The sequence below is a fragment of the Pempheris klunzingeri genome, chromosome 11 (genome assembly GCF_042242105.1).
Source record: "Pempheris klunzingeri isolate RE-2024b chromosome 11, fPemKlu1.hap1, whole genome shotgun sequence".
Taxonomy (NCBI): Eukaryota; Metazoa; Chordata; class Actinopteri; order Acropomatiformes; family Pempheridae; genus Pempheris; species Pempheris klunzingeri.
Genome location: NC_092022.1, coordinates 4,897,113 through 4,922,548, shown reverse-complemented (window position 1 = coordinate 4,922,548; position 25,436 = coordinate 4,897,113). Strand labels below are relative to the sequence as shown.

Below are 25,436 nucleotides of genomic sequence, written 5' to 3'. Positions count from 1 at the left end.
TGCATGATCTGTTGTCTCAATACCCAAGGCATACTCTGGCACCCCCAAACCTCCACAACCATCCCTTTGGCCTGATCTGTAAAGGCGTCTCCTATAAGTTGGCAGGGCTGACAGCTCCTCGGGGAAGCTGGGACGAGATGGAAATACCACAGAAGGGAGATTCATGAAACCTTTTCTCATGTCTGACATTGCAAAGGTATTATTTTCACCCCCAGCCAGTGATTGGCATGTTAGAAATGTTTAAAAGAGAAGGTGACCCAAAAGCAGGGATTTTGTAAGCATCGCCGTTAAGCCACAAAAACCTCCCACATTCAGCGGCAGACTGGTGGCTCAAAACACCAGGTAACATCTCAAGGATCTTCTGCAATTGTAGGTGTTAAAAATCTGGCTCCCATCCACAATGACGATTTTATACCCAATTCAAACAGACACAAGCCAGGTGTCCATGCAAATGCCTTGCTAATTTTACCAAAATCTAAAGAATATTGGCAAATGACAATACGAATGAATGGAGTTGGTTCATCAAGATAGACAGTAGGTGCCGCCAATGTTCTGGTCAGTTGCCATTACACCACAGCAGAAGAAGGGGCCCAACAAGATAATTTAATGAGCAACAATCAAACCTCAAACAGTGACAAACAATGTAGAAAACTGTTTGCTTTTTTTATTTCAGCATTTGCAATCAGATTTTTTTATGTGCAAATCAAAAATGTGAACAAGTGAATGGAAACCCACCTACAGAGACTCTTGCCAAACCTGCATTCGGGGACTATTTCAATGGGTCGAAATTGATCCGATGAAAAATAATCAATTTATTCTGTGTGCTAAAAGTGTCACAATGTGAATAAAAGTGAGTCACAAATATGCTACCAGAACCCACACGTGTCTGCATTCAAACACAACTAAAAGCATCACTTGATGAACAGAATGGTGCCAACAGAGCCACTTCTGCTTTTTTTTGTCAGTATACTGGACATTTCTCAGTAAAACTTCCTCGAATAAACTATGGGTTAAAAATAATTACTGATTAATCTTTCGTTCATCATCTAAAGTTACATCAAAAAAAAAGGAGCCTGGGATATTAATAAGTCCATCTCACTGGTTCCAGTTTCCTGTGCTTTGCCGTGCTTATAGTGTTTCTACGAAATCGTTTTCAAACTGTTGATTTTGCTGTGGTGACAACATGAAAAGCAATGTCAGTGCTGTCTGTGCTATAACACAAAAGGGGAAATACAAGCAGCCAATTCCGTCTGTTACTCATAAAAGCCAGAAGAATATCACTTTGTTTTTTCGCTCTGTGTTTCTTCAGTGGGTAACAGTATACCATTTCAGCTACTTTAAAACGTGCAGTTCATGTTTGTTGGCAGAATGTTAAGCCTTTACACGTGGAGACAGCATTTTCAGACTTTGCCTGCCTCCCCCTGAACACATTCTTTCCGTTTAATGCAAACTATATTTTGGACTAATTTTATCCTGAAGCCTTTCTCCTTCTACCTTTTACACCCTTTTGAAATTTGATGCTGAAAGGCTCCGTGCAAAACATGCCTGCTTCAACGTCTGCCAAAATGGGTAGCATCAATAGAACACTTAACCTACAATTAAGAGTACTTAGTGACTTCACACATCCCTTGGCATGTGAAGAGCGAATTTACTGAAGAAAAAGTCAGCCCCAAGGATATAGTTAAAATCTGTCATTAACTGGGTAATTTAAGTGTGAAGACATGGGAGGAAATTACATACAACTGCTTTACAGCCTAAAACAATCATTCAAATGTTTCAACAATGTTTCTGTATAGCTGAATTACTGAAATATGGATGAAGTACTCAAGAGCTTTAACACTGTAACAAGTTGCATAACTGGAAGTGGAATGGGTTCAGACAGTAACCTTTGTTTCTTCAGCTCCTGATGTTGCTCTTCCAGGCAAAGGCAAAAAAAAAAAACCATCACTGCCGAGAAACATTCAACACCTGACAAAGAGAGAAGAAACGTGGGCAAAACGTCTGTGGAGTGAGTGAAAGTAAAATGAGGGGATAGGCTGAGGAGGGGGTAGGGGAGGAGGGATGGGAGAGGTCCTCCGCCCTGAAGGTTGGAGAGGGTCAGCATGGTGAGTGGTGCGCACCGGGAGAGAGGGGGAGGACCCACACGCAAAATATTTAAGATGTTCAGGCAGAGGACGGCTTCACTGAGGAAATAAGACAGAGCCTGAGTGAGCTGTTGGTCAAAGGGGAGCTCCAGCTCAACTGGTCAGCAAAGTCTTTAGTCCATTTGATACTTCCACTAAAGACCTTCTACAGGGACTGACTGAAAGCAATCTAAAGTACCTGAGATTTGGTGAAACTGTAGAACTTTTTGTAGAAAATGGCAAAGGTAAATTTAAGCCTGATGGCTTTGGGGGTCACACTGCTCCTGTTGGCAGAGACATGGGCGCAGAATCCCAAGAAGAGACTGGCACCTCCAAAGCCTCCCAAGGCTCAGTGCTGCGATGAGGTGCGCGCTCTTAAGGTTCAGGTGGCCAATCTGACCAGTCTCCTCGAGGAGCTGAGTCGCAAGCAGGAGTCAGACCTAATGACTGTTGTTAGGCAAGTAATGGAGCTGGACAAGCACAACCGGCAGCAAGAAGCCCGGGTCACGGAGGCAGAGAGCAAGTACTCTGAGATCAACAACCGTGTGGAGATCATGCAGCTACAAACCCTGCAGTCTGCTACTCAGACTTCATCAGGTGAGCATCAATACTTTGAGGCAGCTGTTAATAGAGTATGAACTAAATGACAAGTTATGTGTGCTGCTGGATGGAGTCATTTCATCTAAGAAAAAAAAAAAAAAAACTGTAGGAATAACTTTTGGCATGATTATTTTTTGCTAAATTGAAATCATGTGAAAGAAATTTGTAAAATGTTCACACATGGTAAAAATGATCCATCAGTGCATATTTGAGCTGTGTGACTCTGCCTCTCACTAGCTCGTTGACAAGTTGTTGTCAAATTCACACAGCTGTTATTAGAATCGTTTCCACATAGGGACACAGATTTTAGATATGACTGGGCTTAAAATGTACCTTTTCAGCCAGTCTCAATTTGGTTTTGAATGAAAAGACAGAACGTTTAGCTTGAGTACATGACAAGGACGTGTTTTAATTGGAAAGGGTACTCATTTTTAAATTGATAAGATAAACTCTAGTAAATTAAAAGCTGAGAAAACCATATGCCACCATTTCACTGGAGCGTGAGTGCAAAAGTTTCCAAAAAGGTCATCACGTAGCCAAATTATTTTGCACACACAACACAACGTTTAACTTAGCTGTGAACTACAATTAGCTTTGCCCACTGATTAGTGGGTCTCAAACAACTTCTGTGTATTGGTTGTGAGGTTGATTACAGTGCACTCACTTATCTGAGCTGCCCGACAGCAGTCACAGGCATTAATTTGGAGCTGTACAGTCCCATCTGTGGGGCTGTCAATAACCAGCTCCATCAGGGCCAAATCATCTCCGACATTCATCTTAACTTTAACTCACCACTAATCAGCACTGGCTGCTGCAAAGAGGTTAACCAGGCATGACGTAGTTTATTATTTCAATACCTTAACTGTGTGGTCTAACAGGGGCACATTTATGGCACTGGCAAAGGGAACACAGAGGCCTTTTTAAAAGTTGAGTAAATTAGAGACGGGAGAGCAGAACAGGAAGGGATGCAAAGATTAGAAGAAGTGGAAGGTTTCCATCTCTTTTTCTTTTGCACAGACTTTTAGTAGTAGAAGTATTGGACTCATTGCTCCATAGTGATCTCATAGCCCTACTAATGGCACAACCATACAGTGACAGGAGTAAAAGAAGACAACTATGCAAAAATCTGAGCCATGCTGTGCTTATTCCCCGTTTTCTTTTCTTCTTTTCATCTGTCCAATCACTTGGATACCCATAATGCAGTTAGAATTTATGACATTCACATTTTTTAAAAACGCATGCAATGAAACTACATGTGGTTTTGGCATAACTGAAAAGATTCTTTTTTTTTCCAGATGCCATATATGACTGTGCGTCCCTCTACAGCAAGAACTACAAAATCTCCGGCGAGTACAAACTCCCTAAAGATGAATTCCTGGGCACACCTGAGCTGAACGTAAGTTATACTTGAGTCTTGTCTATAGCATGGCTTCTTTGTGTACTTTTTAGTAGAGGATGGGGAGGTATTCCTTTTCTCTTTGCATTCGAATACATTTTGGTTAATACTTTCAGGTTTTCTGCGATATGGAGACAAATGGAGGAGGTTGGACACTGATCCAAAGACGCAAGGTGGGCCTGACATCATTCAACCGTGACTGGAAGCAGTACAAAAGTGGATTTGGATCCATCCGTGGGGACTTCTGGCTGGGCAATGACCACATCTACCGCCTAACAAGGCAGCCCAGTATGCTCAGGATTGAGATGGAGGTACGAGCTGGAAAACATGGCGCTTATGGAAGCTTGGGCTGACACATTAAAAAGCAAGAATACATAGACTACGCATAAACCATTTCATAGCCAAAAGTAAAAAGGCATAAACACAGAACCAATTCATTCCTACGGGTACTGAGCACAAGAAAATGAATAATAAATCAAACTAACTTTTAGAGGCGAGCGCCAATATTCTTGGGTTCTCTTCCTCTCTAAATCACGTTATATGTGTTTTCCAATGCAGGACTGGGAAGGACAGACACGCTATGCTGAGTACGGCTTTTTCACTGTGGGTAATGAGCTCAATAGCTACAAGCTCCTCCTTGCCAACTACAGTGGGAACGCTGGAGATTCCCTGCGCTACCACAACAACACCAACTTCAGCACCTTAAACAAGGACAATGACAAATGTGTGGATGACTGTGCCTCTCTGCGGAAAGGTACATCATTAGAGCAAATTCACTCAGAACAATCAATGTAGTCATTTACAGTAGATGAAACATATTTTCCTTGAATTAACAGTAAGTCTGATTCTTTCCCCTCATTTCCTTCTAGGTGGTTACTGGTACAACTGCTGCACTGACTCAAACTTGAATGGCGTTTTTTACCGCTATGGCGAGCACACAAAGAACTCTGGGGATGGGATCACTTGGTATGGCTGGCATGGGTCCAACTATTCCCTCAAGAAAGTGGAGATGAAGGTTCGGCCAGTGAATTTTCAACCATAAGTGCTGCAGCTGCTTGTCCTGGATCAAGATCATATGCATGAATCCTGAGAGATCTCACTAATACCTGTTCAACTAAATTGCGGCTTTCCTTTGACTGCGAAAGGAATGGAAATGTTTGTGATGGTCTGGTTAAAGATGAATGTGTAATGTTTTTGCCGTGTTTGATTGTAAATTGTAGTTCATTTCGTGTATTTATCAGTAAGATATTTTATTTTTTAAAAGCTTTGATAGGTGCTTTTACCACTGTCCCGTATGGGTGACTGCATTTCGATTCCTTCTCCCATTTGTCTTGAAAGCACTAGGATGTATTTTTTTTTTTAGTTAACACAAGCCATTTATGAGTAGTAGCAAGAATCAGTCCAGTCCTGGTCTGGTTCAGACAGAAATCATCAAGGACGGGTAGGAACTAATTAAAAAGGATCTGTGTGAGTTGCTGGAATAGGACCAACCACCAAGGGTATTTCCTATGAATTAGGCTGCATTTTATTGTAAAATCCTAACCATCGATTATGGAAATGTGTAATTTGTAAAATGTGTACAGCTCTGTAATTATGTTGTTTAATGTGATAGAAAATAAACATATTTTTTAAAAGAAACTAGCTGCATAAAGTGTTTCAAACTGATAATTCTACATGATTCTGTTCACTTCACTGGTTAAATAGGATAGTTGGAAGGTGACAAACACAGACACGAAGTCTAAAAGCAAATCAAGGTCTCATGTTCCTTCATGTCCAATAATGGCAACGTATTTGCCTTGAGCCACCGAACTCTGACACTTGGGTCAAGTCCTGACATCCAAGCCAAAAGGTCCCAAGGCACCAAAGCCACATGCAGGAATGAAGACCACACACATACACACACTCCGCCCTAGGTTTAACAATGGTGAAAACAATGATACCATTTTGCTACGCTTTGAACAACAAAGAATTCCTTAGAGCATTGATATACCGACAGACAGGGAGCACAGGCTCAGTGGTAGCCTTCGTTAGATTCTCTTCCTTTTAAAACATGACACATTCAGTCAGGATAAACATCTAATTACAACTGGACATGTATCCCTTCCCTTTAAGAGAAATGACCACAGTTGTATAGAGGCCACTTAAAAAAAGACCCTCGGATGGTGTCAAATGACCAGGTCTTTCTATTCTAAGGTTTAACAGTATTCAAACTCTATTGTAAGGTTGAAAGGTATTCAAACTATTCAACAACAAAAGCAGACCTTGAACAGAGGTGGTTGGTGGACGTAAACCTTTACGTCTCCATAAAAGGCACAACAGGGGTCTAATGCCTAGCATACTTCATTTAAGAAAGAGTTATAGAATGTATAGAAACTGAAATGAATACGGCTGCATAAAGTCGTAGTTATTATTTGATGGAGACATTGTGTGAAGGTGAATGTGTCTTGACCTCTATGGTCCTTCAGCTGGTATTAAACCCAAAGAATCATAGAAACTATGGTGTGGAAATGGATTGGACTATCTTAAAAGGTGCGTATTTCTAAATTCGAACTGGCGATTACAGTATCTGACGTTCACCTCATTTTCACCTAGAATGCAGATCTTCTGTGAAATGAGAATACTAAGCATTCTGACCCTGTGTTATAGCCACTATGTGATGCAATCCACTACAACTACTACTCTACAATAAATACTATCTTAAAGTTTAACAAAGACATTTAACTGTGTGGCTACTAGATTCGATTACATTCTTTAAATGTTCCTCCTATAATGTCCTGCCCCCCCCGCCCCCCAACTCATACATTATCTCCATTTGAGAAGTTAAAAGGTTCAGTAGGTAACTTCTCATGAGCCGGCCCACTCTGGAAGCTCCGGACAGCTCCAGCCAAGCTGTGCTGAGTGGGCAGGAGCTGCCCGGAGCTCCATGGGCAGGCTTTGGATGCAGAACTGAAGCCTGCTAGAATGTGGGGACGGGGGACCTGAAAGTTGTACTATTTTTAATTCTGAAGCTAAGTTCACTCTCTTCTCGATGCTTGCAACTGCTGCTTTAAGAGGTAAAGTAAAATATTGCACAAAAGCCACTCTGGATGGCCAGCATAAGATGAGGTTTTGCTTAACACTTTGCAGCCTTTTATACATCTGACCATACTAAACTTTATTCAAAATTCCATTTCTAAGCATTTCCAAGGTGCCCAGTAAAATTATGGCTACACATTTATTATTAACACATGGTCCAGATGCAATAATGCTTGGCTCCAGTTGTAGATGATGGAACCACAAACTTCATAGTTACTCTATAAATGAAGGACCACTTCACTTTACCATCACACAGCTCTCACCCTATCAGTCCATTTTACCAGAGATTGTCAGATTCAACAAAACCTAATAAAACAGAACCAAATGAGTAATCCAAGTTCGTTTAAAGAACCTGCTTGATGCATCAATAACAGCATAGACCAAATGCTCAATTAACAGCCTTCTTCTGTTGTTGGGAATAATGGGGAAAATGTGACCAATTTCCTGGCTCTAACCGAAGCTAAAAGGGCTGAAAATGTAGTCAGACCACAGTCTAATTCGTTTGATTTTCTTAAAATCCCTAACACATTATTCCGACCAGCTACAACTCATAAAATGTGTGCTTCTAAGAGCATGTCACTATATCACATTTAATACCCTGACTTTTTACTGAAGATCCATATGAGTGAAAACAAAGAACTATTCCTGAAATAGTCGCAAACTCATCTACAAACACTGTGACTCATCAGGTGCTAGAATTGCAGTGACGATGCCTCCTCGTCATCACAAAGTGTGCATCAGATGTGTTTTTTTTTTTTTAAATACACCATCAACACAGTAGAGCCAGGTTTACGCAGTGCTTTTTGCACACTGGCCTCTAGATCTTTTATGGGAAATCCTGGAGAGGTGAGAACCAGATGGGGATATTGAAAACACCAGAGTGCCGGCTCCCATCATTCATCATCATCAAGGCTCCTGAGAAATTGAAAACAGGCCACTGAGAAACACAAGTCCAGACACTCACAGATGAAAAGGAGGCAAACGTCCAATTAGATGCCTGGAGAACAGATTTCTCCATGCCATGCCAAAGGCACAGAAATAAAGAAGGATGAGAAAAGGAGATGGAAAAGATGACAGAAGATATCAAAGGGTTATAGGACGGGGGAAATTTGTAATATAATTTCTTTGTGTATTTATCAGATTCAAAATTGACTTTGAGAGAATAGTTTAATGTTTGTCTTTAAGCAATAACTTCTAATGCAATAACTGTAAATCACAGAGGCACCTGTCAAACCTAATTTTAGTGAAGAGAGTGAATCCACACCAACAGGAAGGAGGGAAAAAAAGAAATATGCAATTACTTACCTCCCACCACTATGAATTATGTTATCATCTCAAAGTTGCCCAGACATTTGTCATGAAGTCCTAACTTTGAAGAAGTTACATATTCATTTGATTCTACAATAAACTCATTTGAAAAACTATTTAACTGTTCCTTGGACCAAAGGAGAAAAAACACAAGGCAGACTAATAAATACAGTAACGTCTTGTGTGTCTTCCTGTTTTCATACAAATACTGTGAATGAAGACAGACTGAATTCATCTCCTCACAGTTTATAAAGCCAGTGGTTGTTTCCCATTAAGAATAAGTTTGCTTCTGAGGTTTTCAGACTTCCTACCTGATGAGAGACTCCAGGATGAGGGGAGAAGGACCTTTCTGAAACTCCAGCTCTTTGTAATGCAGAGCCTTGGCGTAGGCACGACACTTGGCGGCTCTCTCGCCAAGCAGCACAATGCCATTGTCATCTCTGAGAGGTAGAGGGCCCTGGAAAAAAATGACCAACTATGACTGAACAGTAATCTGTGACCTCTACGGTATTTAACATAGATTAGAATTCAATAACTGTGAATGAATGGAATAAAGTTGCTTCATGTAGCGTTTAAATGATTTTTTATCAGTGTGCCTTTGCATCTGAGTTAACGTGCAAAAGGACGTCTGGTGGCCCACAGAAAACATCACATGCCCTTCTTTCCATTGGCTCGGGATAAGATACTTTATATGTGTGTCTACTGCAGTGTCACAGCGGGGGGAACCCTGCTGAAACGCTGTATTATGAACCAACCGTGACGGTTTCTGCCCTCAGTGAAACAGTATCGTCACTAATTAGCTCAATATGTCTAGTGGACTACAGAGAGAGTGCCATCTTGAAATGCTTTCTCTGTTAGCCTTTTGGAAGTGTTGCAACACCTGCGTAACGCATCATTGCTGTGGTTTAAAGTTTATCTCCTAGGTTGTTATTTTTATCAAATGATAGCTGCCAGAATGTTTTCTGATCAGCTCACTCATTTTAACTTTCAAGTAACTGATGAGAGCTGTAATGTACTGCAGTCCCATGACAAACTTCGGACCCACGACACAACATACAATACGCTTTACTGTGCCGTTTCAATTCTTGCTTGCACTGCGTCATCACAGTTGTCCGTGGCACAGCGTGACACATGTATCCCACCTGCAGTGAATTGTGGCATTGGCAGGTCCATAAAATATGCCGACAAACCAGGAGACTTGGGAGGTTTCTTCTGTTTTTGAATTGATAAATTCACTGAGCACTTCTTTGCAGGTTCTGACTGATTATTTACAGTCATAAACACTTTGCGTTCATGCCCAACTTGGTCTCGATACGTTGACGACAAAAGTGAACCATCATTGTTTCCAGGACAACATTAAAACAGATGATGTTTGCCAACTGGACACCAATGCAAGAACAGCCTATTTTCAAATAGTATTGGAACATCACGTAGTGCATACAATGTCATGCACATCTAATAAGCATGCACTTTTTGTTCCACAAAGGGGCTGGACAGCTATAAAAAAAAGCTCACAAAGCGACAAATTATAGTTGAGTCATTGGTAGTAATGAATAACACCTAATCGTTGTAGATTTATGATGTGCAGTTTGAGAATATATTCTATATTTTATGAACTTAGTGCGCTAATAAAACGAGGGGTTCAAAAATTTGTATCACAGTGATTCTGTAGCTGCTGTGTGGTTACTGCAGTTCAATGCGAACCTTGTCACTGTGCTCCATGAACTCTGCCAGGTTGAGCAGAGTCTGTGTGACCTCAGCGATGTCCTGGGAGGTGAGAGCTAACTCAATGCTGCGGATGAGCTCATCTTGCTGGTCCTCACTCAGCTCGGACCAACAAGACAGGAAGGCCGCGTTGAATAGGTCCCTGTTGACCACAGAAACAGCAACTAACCATTACAACAAAGATATTCAATGTGCAACACAACATTGAAGTTTGAATATTTTGCAGAAGCAAGCTTTAACAAAGTTTGGGGCACCCACAAATCAATCAGTGGCAAGATTATTTCATAGCTTGTAAAAAGGATTATTGTATAACCAGTGATTACAGCAACAGCTGACGTCTCACTGTTTGGCTCAGTGGTGGCATCTAAACCTCTCAGCTTTCCAAACAATCGTGGTGCAAAGCACAAAGACAGAGCTTCAAATTCTGTACTGCAGAGACACAACAGAATTTGAAGCTCTGTGAGGAATGTTGAACGAATGTTTTTTAGCTGTTGTGCACTATCGTGGAAAAGCTAGAGAGATAGACATGACTGTACCTGGCAAGAGGGATGTAGGTTTGGGCCAGTGACCAGCACGATCGCAGGGCTGGCGAGGACGACTCCTTGAGCAGGACGACACTCAAGCGCCTGAGCCACTCCAGCCAGTCGTCTTTGGACACCTTCCTTGCAGCTCCCCAAGCCTGTGGAGAGACAGACATTCAGTGACCCCTTCTGCCCCGCGTGGAAGCATCTGCATTCATTGTGTTTCTCCGCTCATTTGTTCAGGTTTTTCCTTTAATTTATCACAAGTCTGTTGGTGCGCATGTCAACACTGCCAGTAAACTATGGGCTTGTACACAGAACTGTTTCCTGGACACAATGGCAATGCCTGCAGTCAACAACTGTGTCAGTGAAACAAACACTGGACTTGTGTGTGTGTGTTGCCATTCACTATGGAGGTATAAGTCAGAAACCAATTTTAAACGTAAAATTTCAATTGTACCTTCTGAAGAGCAGTAGTGCTAACATGAAGCTTCTTCATAGGCCCTGCCTCCACAGGCCCGCTGACCAGCGTATCACCTTGGTTACCACGAAGCTGGCGATGCTGGAAGATTAGAGGGTCCTCTTCCTCCTCTGCCAGAGTATAGCCCTGTTATGGCCACACACACACACACACACACAGACACACACACAGACACAGAGACACAGAGACACATGCAGGCCACACACACAGTCACAGCCCACACACAGGCTAACTGTTGAATCAAGCCTCAAAACACATTTATAAATGTAGAAGTGCACTTTGTCCCCGAGGGATAACTGATGATAAACAGAGCATGTTAATGGCTTTCTTATGGTGTACTGTACATAAAAAAAAAAAAACCTTTGTTTATTTATGATTATGTAATTCATTGCTTGGCCATGTGCAGTTACTCTGTGTCATGAAGGGTCATAATGTTTGGGCCTGACTGGGCCAGACGATGAAACTGCATATGTATCAATTGCTTTAAGAGGTTTTTGAGAGAAAAGCTGGATATATTGGCTTGGCTTACCTTAACAATGCGACATATGAGTATGTCATAGCGCTGGTGGTTGATCCTGTGCTTCAGCATCACTTTGTTCACCATGGGGATAAAAATCTGGTACTGAAAATAAGAGGGAAGGGAAGGAGAGTAAATAAAAGGGTGCGTGCTTTATGTGGTTTAGTCTTGCTACCACTTTGCACTCGCCATGAGCCAAATAACTTGGTGTCCTGCACTTGTATCTAACCACCATGAGTCTCAGATCAAAAGCTTCCCCTGCACGTTTGTTGCCAGACGTGGTTGCACGTGGGCTTGTGGTTCTGGGCTTAGGCCTGAAAACGATAGGAGGGTTTAGGGATAAAGGAGGGGGAGGCTTGGGAGGAGTGGGAAGGGTATATGTGACCTCATCCATTCTCATAAACACCACCCCCTGCTGCCAAATGCTCAATGACATCAGCAGTCTGGCAGGAAGTAATAAAATCTAGGGGGTTACTGTTCATGTAAAGCCAGCAGTAGGGAGGCTGGAAGTAGTCTTCTGAATAATAGCTACATGTAAAGGGAGCCCCGGGGAAAGCTATAGCTACCTTCTTGCCCAACTGGAATACTAGTGAGGACAGGGTGTCCATAGAGGTGGGGCGCAGCTCAGGCGTGCTGTCAAGTGTCCGAACAATCGGGTGGATAATTCGTGAAGCGTAGTCTGTGAAGTCCAGGGACTCTGTCAGCCGGTCCAGCGTCTCCAAGGCAACCCTGAGCCACAGAGAGGAAAAACAGATAAACAGCTCAGCTTCACTTAAACATTGGTGGGACAGAGAGACACGTCCTACTCCACAGGAAAAAATAGCCAAGAGGACATATGAAAAGGTTGAAGCAGTTGCAAGATTCTTCTATATCAAAGAAAACGCACATAAAAATTTTGCGCTGTAAAGAATTCTACAGGTAGAATGCTTCTTCCTGTTATAGTATGGGTTGGTAAAAGGGTTATTTTCCAGTTAAATCAATAAAGTCCACAGTGGAATCCAGTGAAAATGGATTTTAACTTCTCATTAGATTTCAAACTAAGACTACGTGAGCACAGGGACAACCATGTGTAGTACTGACTTGCGAGCCTGCAGGGGCACATCAGAGGCATCAAACAGTTTGACGATGGGAGGCAGCAGCAAGTGCAGGTAGTCGTCTAGGTTGGCACCAAACAGCTGGATGGCGTTGAGCAACTGCAAAGGAGAGACACACACTACTAAGTGCCAAACCACAGCACCGAACATGAGCAGTTCCTTTTAATGAGCTAGTTATCGCTAAATGGTCTTCTTCTGGAATCTTAAAAAAAAAAAAAGTCAGATGCTCTTTAATTTCAACAAGATGCTGGCACACACGCTAGCCTTTGTTACTATGAGTGAATAAATGACTGAGTATCTTATTTGTATGTCACTTCACAGCACACAGACCATTAAATACAGCAAGTGCGACTATGGTATATTTCAGGCGTCTGTACGTTTCTATAAACCACTTATGGTCTGGCTCCGTACCACAGAGGCTGAGTGCATTGCAGCTTTCTGCTGGGAGAGCAACACTCTGACTGCATCGTCCTTTTTGTTTTTCTTGTCCATTATGGGAGGAGGGATTGATGCCTGATGCTGTTTGTATCAGTTGTACTGTGTTTTTTGTTTTGTTTTTTTAAACTGTGAAACAAACTTAAAAAAAATATGATGGAAAGATTAAAAAAAAAAAAGGACACATTTTTGAGAACCACTTCAAAGACCTTATGAGAGACGTGAAAGAACCCTGCACTTGCATTTCACTGTGTGATTTAGAGCCGTCCCAAACCAAATCACATGACAATCATGAGACAAACACGGCGTCATCTACCCAAAATGGTGGTCTTATGACTGACTGTATTTGTGCCAATACTGTACATATAGTCCTCGCGAGTTATAACTACGCATAATCCATTCATTTCATCACATTGATGAAAATTAGCAGCATAGTGGAGATGGACAACTTAAATTATCATGATGTCTCCTGTGCACAGATTAATGATATTCTACATCACTTCAAAGCTGCCAAGACACAACAGTGTGTTAAGAATGCCACTTCCGTTCATTCAGCAGGTCGTCGACAACACATCTTAAATAAATATCTTCACATTAGCTGCGTGGTTGTTTTTTTTTTCAGAAGGATTTCTCAGGTTTGGTCTAATGGTCGTGTCGTGTGGAGCGTGTGTGAGCAGTGTGCGTGGATAGATGGCGATTTTAAAGCATGACGTACGTTGCAGCCAACAAACCCACTCCGGCCCCCCAACACACACCATGACCACTTCCAGTCTTTCCCCACACCCCCACCCCCACGTCTAAATTGCGCACGGCGAGACAGCAGGAAGCCGAGGTGGAGGTGTACAACTGTGCGTGTGTGTGCTGGGAGGTGGAGGTGGTGGTGGTGGCTGGACAGAACAGCTCCTTGAAATGATGGAAGTATGTTTTTCTTTTCTTCTCCTTAGGACCAGAGGGTAACCCGATTCCCAGTTCCCCCATTTCATGACCCCCATCCTGTGCTAAAGATTAGGCTCCAGACCCTGGTCTGAGTTATAGACTATCCAGACTGTGGGCTGCTGGGTTATCTAATACTGCAGACGCTGAGACAAAACAGCATCAGAGGAGAGCGCACTAGATGACCATACTTCTCATGATCCTGCCTTTGTGGTCTCTACCCAAACCATGATTTAGGATTTGAGGGAAAACCCTGACAACTACTGGCAGCTGCTGCTGAAACAAGAGAGAGTGTCAGCTACAGGTCTATGCCGTCTTTGAACTGCTGTAATACAAGTGAATGGTTTAGACCTGAATGGTCTCGATGAATATCATCGGAGACCGCAAACAGAAAACAGCACCCCAATAAGTCAACTGTGGGCTGAGCTCCTGTGCTTTCTGAAGGCGTGTGGAGTGATGGGCACATTTTAAACACGCACTCCTCTTGGCAGCGCTAGTTAAATTAAGTTATCTGCTCAAATAACAACTCAAATCTGACATATGATCTTTTTCAATCTAATTAGTGTGCTTTCTCCACCAGATTTAAGACACACGACGTGTCACTTTTTCTCCATTAATCAGTACAGCTGTCAAATGTATAAGGGGAGCCGAGTGGTCAACTGTGACCTCCAAAAAAAATCAGTTACATAACACATTATTCGGGGTCATGCTATATCACTCGTGCCTATACGTCTTTCTCCTGCACAGGAAGTGGTGTGGCTCGGCTTGTAAATATGGTGGAGCTAGTATTGCAAGCATGCTGACAGCAATACTCTGCAAATGTGTTATTCATACAGTGTTTTATCATTTTATCAACATTTCACTGTTCTGCAAAATTCCAAAATCTAGTGTTACTCACCAAAACGCATTGTGTGTATCCTTGGGGCTTAACTGACTGCAAAAAGAAAAACTAGTTCTCCTTGCCTTTCATGATGCATTGCTATATTTCTTGGCACATCACTGCCACAAAACGCTGATGAACAGAATAATGCTACGCTGTCATCAGGAATCTGTACCATGTAGGATGATCGATCAGTTGGATCACAGCCAGATGAAGGAAAGGAAGGTTGATCTGAATCCTATGTAGCAAGTCGCTTAATTACATTCAATAGTCTGATCCGTCAGATTCTGTACAAATAGTTTACCAAGTTAACCTTGTCCTTATGACTCAAAAGCCTGCGCCTGTTGCCACCTGACCATCCGCTCTTTTTGTGGGATATACTAGTTATGGACTACACACAACACTTTGTAGTCCACAAGGAAAGCTCTTCAGTAAAAATACACTCCTCACAAAAAGTTAGGGATATTCAGCTTTCAGGTGAAATTTCAGGATGAACCTAAAATGCATTCTAAACTTTCCAGGTGAACTTAATGTGACCTTCTCTAAACCTGCACATGTCCAACTGTTCAGTGTCTCAGTATTTTTTGCACAAGTTGCTGTTCTCTAACAAGAAGCTTAACAGCAACATTCACCACAGGTTTGATCCATGAATCCACCAATACATTTCCTGCTTCAGTTAGAATTGGTATTTAAACAGTCCTCCTCATCCTGCTGTTCACATTCTGACATCATGAGACCAAGACGACACCTAACAGTTGATCAGCAGCACCTCAACACTGGAGGCTTCAAACAGGAAGTCCTCAGACGGAGGTGTTCACTGACCTTAGAGGGTCACAGAGTGTCATCAGGAGGTTGGAACAGTGATACAGAGACTGGAAGAGTCACAGAAAGGAGAGGAGTGGACGTCCTTTGGCCACGTCCCAATTTATTGAGACACTGAACATTTTTTGTTGTGGTATACCTACCACTGTTGTTAGATTTTCTCAAATACATTGTTTAAAATGAAGAAATTACCATTGCATGCTTCTACTTAAATGCCCTACTTTCATGATATAATATCACTGTAGCATTCACTTTTTACATTTTCCATATATTTCACCTGAAAGTCGAATATCCCTAACTTTTTGTGAGTAGTGTATGTTCCATGAAACAGAGGAAGAACTGATATAATCCACCACATTTCCAAACAGTAAAGAAATAAGCATGATAACACAGTCTCAACACAGTCTTTGTTTATAATACAGATGCTTGGGCTACTGTAGGTTTTCTTAGAGCTCTATCAAATGTGTTTAGGCACGACTGAGGAACGCCATCCATGTCAATTGGAAAGTGAGAGTTAGAAATTAAGTCTGAACTGAGGCCACCAGGTAAATTATCTGGCATTGTCATTGACAGTGACTGGACAAAATGGAAAATGTTGCATTGCACAACATTATGCAGCGTGCAAGTACATCATTTGAAGGTACATCATTAAAAAGGACACACAACGAGGCCTCTTTAACAATGATACTGCCCATGCACTGGGCCACAGCAGGCAGGTTGATCTGTTTTTATTGCTAGTGTTTTGAAATGACTCAATTTCTTTTTTTTTTATTTCAGCTACTTGCACTCTGCTGAGCAAGCGTTCATGGCAGCATTAACCTGTTTCCAAGCAGTATTTTTTATTTGTTGAGCCTCTGCTGAGGGTTCTGAAAGCACTTTTTTTTTTTTTTTTTTTTTTTTTTTTAAAGCCGTTCCAGTTCTGTGACCACAATTTAAATTCCAGCCTTTCTGGAATCATTTCTGTAACCTCTCGATTTGTCAACCCTTTATTGTTTCTATTTTTCAATCCAATTTTTACATTTATGCCTCCCTGATAAAAACTGAATTTGAAAACAACCCTGGAAATTTAGTCTCAGCGGTGATTCTGACATGTTTAACTTCCATGTGTCACAGATAAAAGCTTAACCTGTAATTTGCATTCAAATTCAGACACATAATCCAATTTTTTGACTGTCAGATGCAAAGAAGAAAAAAAAAAAAAAACATTTTAGAGCTAAACAAACCTTTTGCAGCATTAGAAGCTATGACTAGCTTTGGATTAGTTGTATTATCTAGTATTATGTGTGACATAATTTCTCGAAAAATGATGAGATACTGAAGCCAGGTGAAGGCCTCTGATCACATGGGTGAGTTTATCATCTGAGCTGCACTCACCTTGATGGTGACACTGCGCCCGGTGCTGTTGTCGTGCATGAAGACGCGCAACATGTGCGGGATAAGTTGAGGCAGGTAGAGCTTGAACTCGCCACCCAGCGCCACCACGATCTGCTCGATCAGGAGGATGATGGTGTTCTGCATGGGATTGTTTGGTGTCCAGTACTCCTACGGGACAGAACATAATATATTTGCATGAACTGAATTACTTCAAAAACTGACATACGAAGCCATGCTGCTCTTCCTTTGTGTCACACACAAGCAAAACACATTCTGCTAATGCACTGCTCTAAAATGTAAAGCAATACTTATACGTTAGTTTACTACCTTACTGGGGGAGTGGCAGTGAAATAATACTAGCAGGTCACACTACACAGACAATCCCTAACCTAATATTCTCCTAAAATGTAATATGTGATCTAAATTGATTAAATTGATAATAACTAAGCTAAACGAATGATGTGACTTTTAGAATAAGTTATACGTTTGCCCTAAAAAAAGAGTGACCTACATTAAGGCATGTCCAATTTCTGAATTTTATTTATTTTTTTTTTACAATATTCAGTGCGTACGTCCAAAGCACTCAGTGCAAACCGCTACCTCATCCACCTTGCACTTTTACAGTGCTGAGGGCTTTGTGGGACCAAGGAATTGGGTCAGAACGTTTGCAGCGATGAACTGAGTGAGAGAGGGACATTTGGACAGATTTCCTTCAGGAAATACAAAGCTTTCACGAGCCAGAGGCAGAGCGAGCGATAGTGTCATGATACTACAGGGCGAGGAATGGGGACAATTTCCTGTCAACTGGGACTGACATTATGTCTCTGTGTGGCTTATGACACCGTTTTGGAAAATCTAGGCAGAGCCACTGTCTACATTAGAGATAATAGCAATTGGAGTTAAAGTCGAAGACTTGAAGTCACGCAATATGTCAATCAGTCAATGGGCTTCAGCTGTGAGATCTGGCGGAGGTGTTTTGTCAGTGACCAGAGGTCTTAAGCAACCCCCAACTTCCTGCTTCCCCTGCCTGTGGCAGCTGACTAGAGAGCAAGTGAGTGTACATCCTGAATGGCTATTCCAGCCCCCTCATCTGGATGCAGGAGCCGAGCTGGAGCAAAAATGAATAGATTCTTTGTTTCACTCGCCATTTATTAACTCAGAGGGACTTGAAGTGCAGTGGTCCAGTTCTCTCAATTACTTTTCTCCAGGAGGAGTTACCGCCATTGCAAAAGTGTCGGCAACAGTGTTACCAAGATTCCGATACAGGGACAGTCATATGATATTTTGTGCCTCGTTTTATGATTATGTGCTAGACAAGTGTGTTTGTGCAAGTGCGAGGCTTATGGCTTTAGCAGTTGTTCCACATCATGTGATAAGGGTGTCAGGAATCCTGACCAATTTTCTCTTAAGAATGAATTAGACGGTGTTAGTCAGAGCTGTGTGGTTGTTAAAGTGTCATTCTAAACAATGAGCACATCTAAAAAGGGAGAGTAAAAAAGAATATTATCCAAATAACATGGTTTTCTCATTCTCAGTCCTATTGCCTTTTTAATCTTGTTGGTTAAGTACAAAACCACAAATGATGTGCACTGATGTATGACATGCGGCCAGACTTCATCCAGGGGCCCTGAACACATTACTACTAATGAGGAAGGTGGCGAGCACAACTGAGCAAAATTAAGAGTTTGCAGCTGTTTGTCTGACTCACAGGAAAATAAAAGGAGCTGAATGATTGGTGTTTAGGGATTGGGGTTGGGGGGGTTAGGGGGGCTGTTGACTTAGTTACTCACTCTGATGAGGGTGAAGATGTCGTCCATATAGGGGCGGATGTGGATCTTCACAAAGCACACCACCATTCCCATCTGCTGGAATAGGAACTGGAGAGCAAAAAGAGCAGAGAGGAGAAAAGGAAGTAAGAGATTTGGTTTGAGAATAACTGATCATTACCAACCAGAAGTGAACAGATAACCAGACAACCATGTTCCTCTATCGTGTAGTGCTACGTACCTCTCGGATACTGGCATCACAGACCCGGATGACATTGAGGAAGGTGGGCATGACCTGTGGCAGGAACTGGACACACTTGAGGCCCAGAGACTTGAAGATAAAGGTGACAGCCTGGACCACCATAGTATGGTGGTTGGAGAGCGAAGGGTCTCTGAGGATCCGCATCAGAGTGACGATTGCCACGGCAGGATAAAACTCGTCCAGGGGCAGGTTGCCCATGTTCACTAGCATCTCACTGGTGCTGTAGTCCGCTGTGAGGAGAGAAAATGAGGGGATTCACTTTTCCGCAACAAATGAAAAAATGATTATTCTTCATCATGAATCAAGTGGGTTATTTATTACATAATACATATTATTTGAAATCTTGAAGTCATGTGACTTCCTAGTCCTGACCAGACTGAGAAATACTGCATCTTACAAACAAGCATTGAACGGAAGCAAGGTGCACAATGATCACACCAGCAGTGCATCAGTGTCAGTAGCTGCTTTCCTTGATTAGAGGCCCAATACACAAATAGGCTACAGTTCCCAAGCTTATAATTACCCATGATCGTTTTTCTGCTTTTCTTCAATAATGACATAGATTTCTTACATTCTTATTTAACTTTTGCCCTTTCAGTTGTCGGTCCAGCTGAATCATTGCAGAGTTTTGTTCTGTGCATGAAATATTACTTTTGTTGCAACAAAACAACATCTCTCCGTAAAGTGGACTTCGTGCAGATCTATGACAGACCATTCAAAAAACAGCGCAGTCCTCTTCGCCATCTGCCTGTACCAAATCAAGCTTTCGTGGTAAACGATTCCAAATTTCTGTACGGTCGTCTACATTTCAGAAATAATGATAGAAATAACAAAAAGAATTTTGAGTTGAGATGGAATATCGGCATTTTGTTTGATAGAGGTCTGCTATGATTCTCAAATGATCATAACAGAAAACACAGACTGGTTTTCCTGCTATTAAATATTACAGACACAGTCCAACCCTAAACAAACTTAGAGAATAAAAACTTATTTAGTATTTATAAAGTATTTAGTTATTGAGTGTTAATGCATTAAAACAACCACTAGTTTCTTGTTTGGTGTTTGGGGATTCAGCTCACAGATTCAGCTTTTAACTTATAATGTGAAGCCAGCAGCAATAAGCCTTTCCTTTAGTACGACAGTAAAAGAACAGTTCCAGTTCAATTCTTGAGAATAAAAACAGTCCTTCTAAACTACTTCTGGCTTTTCCAAATGTGATCATATCATCATGAGCACTGGCGCTTATTTTATGCCTATAACTCCTATTCCAAGCAAAACTTCATCAGCCCAGCCCTTGTGACTATGTAGGACAGAAGGCCATGCCGTCATGATACTCAAAGACCATTAAGCAGGCAATAATTCTCCAGTGTGTAAGTTTGAGTATATCAACAGTGATTTATGTCTCACAATCCAATTTCCTCACACTAGATACAGCAGAAAATGCCTCTGGTGCTGGCTATAATGTCTGGCAATAATAACAGTCTGACGGGGGAGGAGAGCGGAGCAGCATGTCAGGTCAGCACTGACCCATCGTGACCTATCCTAGCGTTGGACAACAAATCAAATCATCATCATTTTTTTTTTATAGATGAGGCTTGATTGCAGTAGTTGATGATCATACCCCGTGTGTTCAATCTCCTTAAAACACCAAGAATGACCAACATAAATATAGCACTGCTACTCTTTTGGGCTACTTTCATTCTTGTTTGGCATTGTGAGGTAAAGCACAAGGGTTTCGGCTCAAATCGTTATAGACGTTTCGGTCAGTTACAAGCCTGAGCACAAATGTAATTGCACCAATTACAGAAAAAATAAATAAATAAATTAAGCTGTGCCAAGATGTGGCAGAGCAATGTGTGAGCAACGATTCAAACGTCACCTGTCAACGAACTGCGTCGGCAAGCCAAACGCATTAAAGCTCACATTCGTGATTGTTGTTCTGTTTGCCTTGCAATCCTTAAAACAGACGCTAAGGTGACAGAGTCGTGGAGGGTTTTGGGATCAGATTAACTAAACTCAGATATCAGCACAGGGACATACGTACAGCTCAAAGCAGCCATCCTGGATCAGATTTCCTCTTCTCACTAATACCTGAAGCAGCACACCCACGCCAACGGTGTCATTTTTGGTCTGAACACCCAGTAATTCTCACTTTTACCCTAAGATTTAGGATATCTATGTGATTGCTGCCATCTGTCATTGGCCATTTCAGAATCAACTTCAAGTACAGGAGAATTTATGGAGCCACATGAGGGTTCTCAACTAATAAGCCCAGACTTACAGTAAAAAATAAAAAAAAGAGACCAGTGGTGGTCTTTTTAACATTTCATTGCGTTTTTTAATTATTTCATTCATTATTTTGTTATCATTATCTTTTTGTGACAGACAATGCAAATGGGGTCAGTCTGTCCATTTATCAATGCGGAGCTATTGAGTTTTACAAGGCATCTGAGAAAACCGCCGTCTGGTATTCAGCGTTTCACTGGCCTTCTGCAGGAGTACTGTTTCAGCTGCTCCAGTTGTCTCCCTAAAGACTCCGGACTGCAGACATAACAGCCTGGCACAGAGCTTGCAGGCTAAAGAGGGTAGCTTTGCTGTTGGATCTTTTATTATTCCGGCCTTCACCAAGTCTAGAATAATGATGGTGATAGATGGCTACACATCTGTGCCTTTACAGCCAACAAACAGGCATCAGTGTGGCTAAGTGAGGCAGCAGTACTCTAGTAATTCAGGCTTCAGCTGTGTGGGAAAAAACTGTTTCCTAGCCATAATAACAGTTGTAAATAAAGCTACTTACTAAGGAGGAATATACAGTATTTAATCATTTTTATGACCCTGACGTTCTGTTGTTGATGTGAATGTTCTCGTTTGAAGTCAGGTGAGGAGACAGACAATGACCTCCCACATAACAAAATACATGCTGTCAAATATTGCTGGCGCTCCAGACACTGACCCTGACAAAGCTGCCAACAGATGTACAGCCCCCAATTCTGGTCACAGTCCATTTAGCCGGAGAACAAACTGGTAAAACTATTACCATACTGTCCAAGGTCACATTCTGAGACATATGAGTGGATCAGACAAGAAGAGACCTGCATTCTCCATACACAATGCGCACGACGAATGACAGGCGAGCATTTTTATTGTCACTGTGATGCATTTTCAAGATCTCCAGACGATGACAGCCTGTAAGTGACAGCATGACCTTTCATTTTGCACCATCGGCAGTTCAAATTTTCCATCCATAACGAGACATATCAGAGAGCGAGCGTCTCTGTGGTCAATCGTAACAAACATGAGATTAATCCTGTTGTTTTTGATGACATGCCCTTTCAAGTGAGCATCATTCTCAAGACAAACTTTTTATAAAAAGGCATTGCCCTCCTTATTTTGTTCTGTTATTTAAAATCTAATAAAATATTGTTCCGAAAATACGAAATAAAAATTAAAATATGTAAATATGTTTAAATTCTTTTCTTTTTTAGCAAAACTTTCTAAAAAATAATGAAAATTTCTCGGTACAAAGGCTACATTACTACTGGAAGGTACTAGCAGGTAGAGTAGGTAAATACACAGTAGAAAATGATTTTAGTGAATCACAATGCTTGCAATGAAAATAATTCTGCAATAAAGATTTATGCCTCTTTTAAAAAAAAAAAAAAAAAAAAAAGGCATTGCCCCCTACTGTAAGGCTCTAAAAAGAGCAAAATCATCAGTATGCTATTTCTTTCATGTTGTGGGAAGCAAAGACAAATGCAGCCTGTTGGGCTCCTCCCTTAAGACCGCTACCACTTGTTATGGATGTTCTTGCTAAGAGCTAAAACTACCTGACTTCAGTGTTTCTGGCCATCAGTGTCAAACAGTTAATCTGGTGGGTTAAAGTCCGCACAGCAGGGGAGGGGGAACATTGGTGGGAAAGAATATGAACCAGATGTGCAACCTGGTGTGAGTAAGTAATTTTGAGGTAGAAAGCAATAGAAAAATACTTTCCATGAATGTGTGATGATGACGAATGATTCAGCTAATACGATTATCCACTTAAATGGACTGCTGCAGTAATCAATTCTCACACAGAAAAAACAATAATGCGAATCATTTACAATTATTAGCCTATTAACCATATTCTTGGAGAGATGTCTGTTTAAAGTGGGCCACCTTAAATTAAAAACCTCCACTCTTAAAGAAATCCCACTCCCCTTGTAGCAGTTACATTTCCCTCTGAACTGACAGACCATCATTCTCGAAGTGGTTTAGTTGGGTTTAGATCAGACACAAGCCGGAAATTAGATCCCGCAGAACGAAGCCTCCAACAAATGGAAAACCCAAAGCCATAGTTGCGGCCGACTTTTCAACTTGCAGGGGCAGGACCTCTAGAAATTGTGTTTTGTCTCGAGTGTGCAGACATATCACTGTACTCTGTTTCTAATGAGAGATGTAGATTTATAAAATGTAAAGCAGCCAAGTTGTGAAGGATGATAATATGCGCTTTTGGCCAGACAGAGAGTCATTGGTTTACGTGAGCCAGATTCAACAATTGGAATAATTGAAGATGAAATCAGTTCCTTGTTGAGGCGATCATATTCTGACCGAGGGTAAATTGTGCTGCAAGATTGCAAAGGTGCGTTTTACTCCCAGCTCTTTCCACACCGCTGGCTTTAACTAATGGAGTGGATTCTGCATGTGCACTCATGTTTAACAATGCGAGCATCTGTAAAAATCACACCCGCACAAACGGTTTGATATCTCACTTTGTTTCGCCACAATTACATGCTGTTCAATTCAGTGAAGCGTTGGACATCTCGTTTTGCTATAAATGGCCGGCCGCTTTATCAAATCTATTATCTATAAAGCTCTTTCCTATTCACATCAGGAGTTTCGCAGCACTAAATCATTCATGAGTATGACAAAAAAAAAAAAAAAAAAGATAGAAATTCTATGTAAATCTGACATTTTATCAATCCAAATGTTGCAGAAGAACTCATGACCGACTGCAAATGTCTTGTGTTTCATCTCCGATGCCTTTTCTAAATGACATTTACACGCATCTTCTTCAATGCAAACTGTGACTTCATAAGTTTTGTGATCTGTAAAACCAGTGTTGGTCGTTCTGATAAGTTACCTCACAGTCTATCTTTAAGTAGAGTGTTACTCTCTAGGCTGACAGCTGCCAGATTTGTGCACTTCCTGGTGGAATATAATTGTTTGTTATGTTTATGTAGAGCCTATATATATATATATATATATATATATATATATATGTGTTATACATGTGTCTAACCACGACCGGCCACCTGGACTGGTGGTTTGGGAGAGTTGAAAGGGTGTCGAGGGGTCAAGACAGAATACACCCTTTGGCTTAGTGGAAGAACTATGATGAATGTAAGAAGTCCAAAGCCTCATAATACCAAGGTCTCTAACTGCAGACTCTTTACAGTGCTATCCATTAGACACAGACACAGACACACAACATCCCAAGGTCCCCAATGGAGACACTCACACAGAAAGATGTAAAAATGGTTCATGTTGATTTAGAGACTTCCCAGCTGTTGCACTGAGAATTTAACACTGCTATAACTTTGTGGAACACAAATAAAAACGTTAATCTAATCTATATCCTGAGTGTTAAAAAAATACCACAGAAATGTTCCTAAAACTGTAACTGGTAATAGAGATCACAGGCCTACCTGAGTCCTGACTGGACTTGGACTCAGACAGACTGACGGCGGAGGCGTCTCGTGACTGGTCGATCATGCCGATGTTCACCTTGTGCTTGTAGGGGTCCAGAGCCCCGAGAAGACCCAGGACACGGATAGCCTGTTGGAGACACACACACATTGAGCAATCTTGTAGCAATGTTTCGAAATAAATCTAAAATCACGGTCTCAGCCCTCCAAAATAATGAGCCATTTTCCATAAATGGTACAAATTGCTATTGCCCCCATAAAGCTCTGAATCTCTGCTGATGTAGCATTTTCAGCCCCCTTTTAGAAAAGTGAGAACAATTTGGAATATAATGAATGAATATTGCATGAGTGGTTTGAGAAGCCTTTACGGATGTTATGTACCTTTTTAGTACCAAACACACAGTTTAAATGCTTTCTGTGAAAAAAATGTTTGCAGTTTG

General features: G+C 41.5%; 2 protein-coding genes across 2 annotated transcripts in view; one reads left to right on the top strand and one right to left on the bottom strand.

Moving 5' to 3' along the window:
- mtor (mechanistic target of rapamycin kinase) overlaps positions 1 to 25,436 on the bottom strand; it is an 80,855-nt gene that overhangs the window by 44,481 nt on the left and 10,938 nt on the right. Inside the window, exons 18-28 of the mRNA XM_070838905.1 lie at positions 24,997 to 25,126; positions 19,292 to 19,542; positions 19,075 to 19,161; positions 17,285 to 17,452; positions 12,827 to 12,939; positions 12,313 to 12,475; positions 11,759 to 11,851; positions 11,209 to 11,355; positions 10,764 to 10,906; positions 10,207 to 10,369; positions 8,814 to 8,959 (exon numbers count right to left, since the gene is read on the bottom strand). Of these exons, the coding sequence (XP_070695006.1) occupies positions 8,814 to 8,959; positions 10,207 to 10,369; positions 10,764 to 10,906; positions 11,209 to 11,355; positions 11,759 to 11,851; positions 12,313 to 12,475; positions 12,827 to 12,939; positions 17,285 to 17,452; positions 19,075 to 19,161; positions 19,292 to 19,542; positions 24,997 to 25,126 (1,604 nt within the window). The remainder of the gene's footprint in view (positions 1 to 8,813; positions 8,960 to 10,206; positions 10,370 to 10,763; positions 10,907 to 11,208; positions 11,356 to 11,758; positions 11,852 to 12,312; positions 12,476 to 12,826; positions 12,940 to 17,284; positions 17,453 to 19,074; positions 19,162 to 19,291; positions 19,543 to 24,996; positions 25,127 to 25,436) is intronic.
- Positions 2,198 to 5,723, top strand: angptl7 (angiopoietin-like 7). The gene is made up of 5 exons (XM_070839987.1): positions 2,198 to 2,720; positions 4,019 to 4,119; positions 4,236 to 4,430; positions 4,678 to 4,873; positions 4,989 to 5,723. The coding sequence occupies exons 1-5, from the start codon at positions 2,360 to 2,362 to the stop codon at positions 5,159 to 5,161; spliced, it is 1,026 nt and encodes a 341-aa protein (XP_070696088.1). The 5' UTR covers positions 2,198 to 2,359; the 3' UTR covers positions 5,162 to 5,723.